Here is an 8801-nt window from a genome sequence, read left to right on the forward strand (position 1 = left end):
ACAATGCTTTATACAGAATGAGCGGGACAATGCTTTATACAGAATGAGCGGGACAATGCCATATACAGAATGAGAGGAACAATGCCACATACAGAATTAGTGGGACACTGCCACATACTGGTACATAATGAGTGGAACAATGCCACATACAGGATGAGTGGGACACTGTTACATACAGAATGAGTGGGACACGGTTACATACAGAATGAGTAAAGGGGTAACTGTGACAATGCCACATACAGTGTGACCAGGACAATGCCACATACAGTGTCACAAGGACATTGGTACAAATAGAATGTGTGAGAGAGAGGTTCAACCAGAACATGTGGGGCAATGCCAAATACAGCATGACTGGGACACTGCTATATACATAATAAGTGGGACAATGCTATATACAGAATAAGTGGGACAATGCCACATACAGAATGAGTGGGACAATGCCACATACAGAATGAGTGGGACAATGCCACATACAGAATGAGTGGGACAATGCCACATACAGAATGAGTGGGACAATGCCACATACAGAATGAGCGGGACAATGCCACATACAGAATGAGCGGGACAATGCCACATACAGAATGAGCGGGACAATGCCACATACCGGTACATAATGAGTGGGACAATGCCACATACAGAATGAGCGGGACAATGCCACATACAGAATGAGCGGGACAATGCCACATACAGAATGAGTGGGACAATGTCACATACAGAATGAGTGGGACAATGTCACATACAGAATGAGTGGGACAATGCCACATACAGAATGAGTGGGACAATGCCACATACAGAATGAGTGGGACAATGCCACATACAGAATGAGTGGGACAATGCCACATACAGAATGAGTGGGACAATGCCACATACAGAATGAGTGGGACAATGCCACATACAGAATGAGTGGGACAATGCCACATACAGAATGAGTGGGACAATGCCACATACAGAATGAGTGGGACAATGCCACATACAGAATGAGTGGGACAATGCCACATACAGAATGAGTGGGACAATGTCACATACAGAATGAGTGGGACAATGCCACATACAGAATGAGTGGGACAATGCCACATACAGAATGAGTGGGACAATGCCACATACAGAATGAGTGGGACACGGTTACATACAGAATGAGTAACGAGGTAACTGTGACAATGCCACATACAGTGTGACCAGGACAATGTCACATACAGTGTCACAGGGACATTGGTACAAATAGAATGTGTGAGAGAGAGGTTCAACCAGAACATGTGGGGCAATGCCAAATACAGCATGACTGGGACACTGCTATATACATAATAAGTGGGACAATGCTATATACAGAATGAGTGGGACACTACTATATACAGAATGAGTGGGACACTTATATACATAATGAGTGGGACAATGCTTTATACAGAATGAGTGGGACAATGCTTTATACAGAATGAGCGGGACAATGCCATATACAGAATGAGAGGAACAATGCCACATACAGAATTAGTGGGACACTGCCACATACTGGTACATAATGAGTGGAACAATGCCACATACAGGATGAGTGGGACACTGTTACATACAGAATGAGTGAGACACGGTTACATACAGAATGAGTAAAGGGGTAACTGTGACAATGCCACATACAGTGTGACCAGGACAATGCCACATACAGTGTCACAGGGACATTGGTACAAATAGAATGTGTGAGAGAGAGGTTCAACCAGAACATGTGGGGCAATGCCAAATACAGCATGACTGGGACACTGCTATATACATAATAAGTGGGACAATGCTATATACAGAATGAGTGGGACACTACTATATACAGAATAAGTGGGACAATGCTATATACAGAATGAGTGGGACAATGCCACATACAGAATGAGTGGGACAATGCCACATACAGAATGAGTGGGACAATGCCACATACAGAATGAGTGGGACAATGTCACATACAGAATGAGTGGGACAATGCCACATACAGAATGAGTGGGACAATGCCACATACAGAATGAGTGGGACAATGCCACATACAGAATGAGTGGGACACGGTTACATACAGAATGAGTAACGAGGTAACTGTGACAATGCCACATACAGTGTGACCAGGACAATGTCACATACAGTGTCACAGGGACATTGGTACAAATAGAATGTGTGAGAGAGAGGTTCAACCAGAACATGTGGGGCAATGCCAAATACAGCATGACTGGGACACTGCTATATACATAATAAGTGGGACAATGCTATATACAGAATGAGTGGGACACTACTATATACAGAATGAGTGGGACACTTATATACATAATGAGTGGGACAATGCTTTATACAGAATGAGTGGGACAATGCTTTATACAGAATGAGCGGGACAATGCCATATACAGAATGAGAGGAACAATGCCACATACAGAATTAGTGGGACACTGCCACATACTGGTACATAATGAGTGGAACAATGCCACACACAGGATGAGTGGGACACTGTTACATACAGAATGAGTGAGACACGGTTACATACAGAATGAGTAAAGGGGTAACTGTGACAATGCCACATACAGTGTGACCAGGACAATGCCACATACAGTGTCACAGGGACATTGGTACAAATAGAATGTGTGAGAGAGAGGTTCAACCAGAACATGTGGGGCAATGCCAAATACAGCATGACTGGGACACTGCTATATACATAATAAGTGGGACAATGCTATATACAGAATGAGTGGGACACTACTATATACAGAATAAGTGGGACAATGCTATATACAGAATAAGTGGGACAATGCCACATACAGAATGAGTGGGACAATGCCACATACAGAATGAGTGGGACAATGCCACATACAGAATGAGTGGGACAATGCCACATACAGAATGAGTGGGACAATGCCACATACAGAATGAGTGGGACAATGCCACATACAGAATGAGTGGGACAATGCCACATACAGAATGAGTGGGACAATGCCACATACAGAATGAGTGGGACAATGCCACATACAGAATGAGTGGGACAATGCCACATACAGAATGAGTGGGACAATGCCACATACAGAATGAGTGGGACAATGCCACATACAGAATGAGTGGGACAATGCCACATACAGAATGAGTGGGACAATGCCACATACAGAATGAGTGGGACACCGCCACATACAGAATGAGTGGGACACCGCCACATACAGAATGAGTGGGACACCGCCACATACAGAATGAGTGGGACACCGCCACATACAGAATGAGTGGGACACTGCCACATACAGAATGAGTGGGACACTGCCACATACAGAATGAGTGGGACACTGCCACATACAGAATGAGTGGGACACTGCCACATACAGAATGAGTGGGACACTGCTATATACAGAATGAGTGAGACACTGCCACATACAGAATGAGTGGGACACCGCTATATACAGAATGAGTGGGACACCGCTATATACAGAATGAGTGGGACACTGCTATATACAGAATGAGTGGGACACTGCTATATACAGAATGAGTGGGACACTGCTATATACAGAATGAGTGGGACACTGCTATATACAGAATGAGTGGGACACTGCTATATACAGAATGAGTGGGACACTGCTATATACAGAATGAGTGGGACAAGGCCATATACAGAATGAGTGGGTCAAGGCCATATACAGAATGAGTGGGACAAGGCCACATACAGAATGAGTGGGACACCGCTATATACAGAATGAGTGGGACACCGCTATATACAGAATGAGTGGGACACTGCTATATACAGAATGAGTGGGACACTGCTATATACAGAATGAGTGGGACACTGCTATATACAGAATGAGTGGGACACTGCTATATACAGAATGAGTGGGACACTGCTATATACAGAATGAGTGGGACACTGCTATATACAGAATGAGTGGGACACTGCTATATACAGAATGAGTGGGACAAGGCCATATACAGAATGAGTGGGTCAAGGCCATATACAGAATGAGTGGGACAAGGCCACATACAGAATGAGTGGGACACCGCTATATACAGAATGAGTGGGACACCGCTATATACAGAATGAGTGGGACACTGCTATATACAGAATGAGTGGGACACTGCTATATACAGAATGAGTGGGACGCCGCTATATACAGAATGAGTGGGACACTGTTATATACAGAAAGACAACAACAAAAAAGTTTGCTTTCTTAAAACAGAAAGAATTTGCGATAATTCAGGTTGGAGTGAGCTTGAGATGTCTCCCAGAGCAAATTAACCATTGGCACTGCTTCATACAGAATGAGTGGGACAATGTTACATACAGTGTGACAGGCACAGTACAAGTTATAGAGTGAGTAGGACTCGGCTCACCTCTGCAGGCAGGTACAGGGCTGTCAGCAGGCAGAATAGCAGCACACGGGGAAGGTTGGCGCCGCACATTGTCCAGCAGGAAGAGCTCTCAGTGCAGCACAAGGACCTCTCCGTTAGTAAGCGCCGGAAGCCGCTCCCCAGTCACCACAACACGGGGAGCCTGTAGTCACTAGATGATGATTACATTCGGCTCAGCCCACAGCGCTCCGCCTCTTCCCGTCTCCACATGTGCGCAGCGCCATCTAGCGGGCAAGCAGCCAGTCTGCCAGGGGTCAGGGGATTTAAATAATTAGGAACCGTGTTCTTTATTAGACGACTACAGCTTTGACCGTAGTTTTTCATACAGGTTTATTTATTATTTGTGCAACAATTATTTAGAATGTGTATCCTTCTGGATGCTTTCACACTGTAGCGGTTGCTTTGTGCATCCTAAAAATAGGATCGCAGCAGTGAGGAAAAGTAGCACATCCTTGGTGTGATGCAATGCATACAGTCCAAAGACTCATGCTTGCACCCCATCCAAGACCATGCACCTTACCCAGTAACACACTTCATGTTGTGCGTTATTCCGCAAACGCAACAATGTGTAGCTCCATTTGAATATGATTTCACCGCATTGTAATGCAATGATATTGGGACATAATGATATTGGGGCCCTTCCTGTTCACTTCTGTACCACTTAAGTATGGGGTGCCCCAGGGCTCAATCCTTTCTCCCCTGCTTTTCAGGATTTACATGTTACCGCTTGGAAAACTAACCCCAAAACATGGCCTGACATACCACTGCTATGCTGATGACACCCAACTATATATTTCCTTCAAGCCTGGTGTGACAGACCCAACTCCAACTATAAACGCCTGCTTAGGCGAACTACAGCAATGGATGAGTGACAACTGGCTGAAACTAAATGCAGACAAAACTGAAGTCCTGATCGGAGGGTAGCGCATGACAACAAAACAACTTAACTTGCTGTCTTCACCACTGAGAATAGGAGGCACGGATCTACACAGCTCTAATCATGTGCGTAGCCTGGGAGTTATAATTGATGGGGATTTAAACTTCAGAACTCACATCTCTGCTGTCATGCTGCTCCTACGTTTTGGAACTCCTTACCTCAGCAGATCAGGACAGCTCCATCCCTGGACGTGTTTAAATCCAGACTGAAAACCCACCTGTTCAGTTTGGCATTTGCAGAAATATAACTTTTGTTGTGTGAATACTTCATCCTACTACCAACTACTGAACATGAGAGAGCCAAAGCGCTTTGAGTAGTGGTGCTCATCAGAGCTAGGATATCCGAGGTACTCGGATAATCCTAGCTCTTTTTCACTATTCGAGCTCGAATACCGAACTCGAATAGTATTAGCTATCCGGGCTGTGCTATCCGAGCGCACTCGGATAGCAAGCAGCTATCCGGAGATATCCTAGCTATCCGAGCTCGGATAGCGTCACAAGCTCGGATAGCGTCACGACAGACGTCACCTCGAGTCCTCACAAGCAAATCACAGGGCTCCCAGCCCTCTGACTGCAGCCAATCACAGAGGGGGAGCCTAGCCAAGCCCCCCTCAATAAATAGCGGACGCCATCTTGCCTCACTCGTCCTGCTTGCGACTTACTGACTGATTGTACACAGAGAACTGCTCCAGTGCTTTTTGTCTGTGTGCAAGTGCATTTCCATTGCTCTAAACCTAGCGTTTTTACACTCCAACGCTTGATCTTCAACTGTATTGCTTTGTATTGTAGATAGATTGTATTTTAGGCAGTTTAATTAGTGTGATTAGGGACTAGGGAGGGAGACTGTCACTGGTGCTGCTGCTGCAGGCCTGCAGCCAGCAGCTAGGCCCTGTGCCTGCCCTGCTCTGTGCTCTAGTCTCTACCTTACCTGTGCTCTCACCTGTCCTACTCTACTCCTGTACTACTACTTCTGTGTTAGATAGAATATTGTACTATTTTGTAGTTAGCAAGGCCCAGCTTTACTGCTATACCTGTCCGGCTGTATCTGCCTCTCAGTAATCTAGTCACACCTGTTGTACTATTTAGCTCGATTCTTCTATTGTTTAGTTAGTACTAGTAGTACTGTGTGTACTCACTCACTGTACTCTAGTCTGTGTTTAGGGACCGTCAGTTAGCGTCAGCTAGGGTCTTAGTGTGCGTGCACACGCACCCTCCAGTTAGTGCTACACCCGGGGACAGGCAAAAATGGCGCACAGCGCCAATAGTGTCAGAATGGCGCTGCACTTCAAACGATATTTATCGTTTTATATGTTTTTTTTTTTGCAGGGATCGGGCTGGAGGAGAGGCAGCGGCCGGGCAGTGGGCTGGCAGCGGGGGTCGGGCTGGAGGAGAGGTAGCGGGCTGGCAGCGGGGGTCGGGCTGGAGGAGAGGCAGCGGGCTGGCAGCAGGGGTCGGGCTGGAGAGGCAGCGGGGTGGAGGGAGTAGGATTAGGTAGCATGTGTATACATTACATTGTCCCGGCCCGGCGTTCGCTCCTCACTTCACAGCTTGCACGAGTCCTGCATCCAGCCAATCACCATGCGGCTTCAGTTTCCGCATGGTGATTGGCTGGATGCAGGACTCGTGCAAGCTGTGAAGTGAGGAGCGAACGCCGGGCCGGGACAATGTAATGTATACACATGCTACCTAATCCTACTCCCTCCACCCCGATGCCTCTCCAGCCCGACCCCCGCTGCCAGCCCACTGCCCGCTGCCTCTCCTCCAGCCCGACCCCCGCTGCCAGCCCGCTACCTCTCCTCCAGCCCGACCCCCGCTGCCAGCCCACTGCCCGCTGCCTCTCCTCCAGCCCGACCCCCGCTGCCAGCCCGCTACCTCTCCTCCAGCCCGACCCCCGCTACCAGCCCACTGCCCGCTGCCTCTACTCCAGCCCGACCCCCGCTGCCAGCCCGCTACCTCTCCTCCAGCCCGACCCCCGCTGCCAGCCTACTGCCCGCTGCCTCTCCTCCAGCCCGACCCCCGCCTCTCCTCCTCCAATTTTTCAATGGCGCACTGTTCTGTTTTATAAAACGCTATTTACCGTTTTAATGTATTTACATTAAAACGGTAAATAGCGTTTTATGATCGGCAGAACGGTGCGCCATTTTTTACTTTGCGCCATTTTTGACTGGATGCCTACACCCGTCCTCCTATTGTTTATATATATACTAGTACTACTGTGTGTACTCACTCACTGTACTCTAGTCTGTGTTTAGGGACCGTCAGTTAGCGTCAGCTAGGGTCTTAGTGTGCGTGCACACGCACCCTCCAGTTAGTGCTACACCCGTCCTCCTATTGTTTATATATATACTACTTCTATTGTGTCTTAGCTGAATTGTACTGTAGTCTGACACTGTCAGTCAGCGTTAGCTAGGGTCTTTGTGTGCGCAGTGCACATCTGCGCTGTCAGCACCCTCCAGTTAGTGCTACACCCGTCCTCCTATTGTTTATATATCACTACTTCTATTGTGTATTAGCTGAATTGTACTGTAGTCTGACACCGTCAGTCAGCGTCAGCTAGGGTCTTTGTGTGCGCAGTGCACATCTGCGCTGTCAGCACCCTCCAGTTAGTGCTACACCCGTCCTCCTATTGTTTATATATCACTACTTCTATTGTGTCTTAGCTGAATTGTACTGTAGTCTGACACCGTCAGTCAGCGTCAGCTAGGGTCTTTGTGTGCGCAGTGCACATCTGCGCTGTCAGCACCCTCCAGTTAGTGCTACACCCGTCCTCCTATTGTTTATATATCACTACTTCTATTGTGTCTTAGCTGAATTGTACTGTAGTCTGATACCGTCAGTCAGTGTCAGCTAGGGTCTTTGTGTGCGCAGTGCACATCTGCGCTGTCAGCACCCTCCAGTTAGTGCTACACCCGTCCTCCTATTGTTTATATATCACTACTTCTATTGTGTCTTAGCTGAATTGTACTGTAGTCTGACACCGTCAGTCAGCGTCAGCTAGGGTCTTTGTGTGCGCAGTGCACATCTGCGCTGTCAGCACCCTCCAGTTAGTGCTACACCCGTCCTCCTATTGTTTATATATCACTACTTCTATTGTGTTTTAGCTGAATTGTACTGTAGTCTGACACCGTCAGTCAGCGTCAGCTAGGGTCTTTGTGTGCGCAGTGCACATCTGCTTTGTCAGCACCCTCCAGTTAGTGCTACACCCGTCCTCCTATTGTTTATATATTACTACTTCTATTGTGTATTAGCTGAATTGTACTGTAGTCTGACACCGTCAGTCAGCGTCAGCTAGGGTCTTTGTGTGCGCAGTGAACATCTGCGCTGTCAGCACCCTCCAGTTAGTGCTACACCCGTCCTCCTATTGTTTATATATCACTACTTCTATTGTGTCTTAGCTGAATTGTACTGTAGTCTGACACCGTCAGTCAGCGTCAGCTAGGGTCTTTGTGTGCGCAGTGCACATCTGCGCTGTCAGCACCCTCCAGTTAGTGCTACACCCGCCCTCCTATTGTTTATATATCACTACTTCT

General features: G+C 47.4%; 1 protein-coding gene across 1 annotated transcript in view; it reads right to left on the reverse strand.

The window, feature by feature from the left end:
* The window catches only part of LOC137518873 (NPC intracellular cholesterol transporter 1-like), a 124791-nt gene extending 120304 nt beyond the window's left edge, over positions 1 to 4487 (reverse strand). Inside the window, exon 1 of the mRNA XM_068237267.1 lies at positions 4318 to 4487. Coding sequence (XP_068093368.1) covers positions 4318 to 4386 — 69 coding nt within the window. The 5' untranslated portion in view covers positions 4387 to 4487. The remainder of the gene's footprint in view (positions 1 to 4317) is intronic.
* Between the last annotated feature and the right edge of the window lie 4314 nt (positions 4488 to 8801).

The sequence above is a fragment of the Hyperolius riggenbachi genome, chromosome 5, assembly GCF_040937935.1.
Source record: "Hyperolius riggenbachi isolate aHypRig1 chromosome 5, aHypRig1.pri, whole genome shotgun sequence".
In the NCBI taxonomy this organism is placed as follows: domain Eukaryota; kingdom Metazoa; phylum Chordata; class Amphibia; order Anura; family Hyperoliidae; genus Hyperolius; species Hyperolius riggenbachi.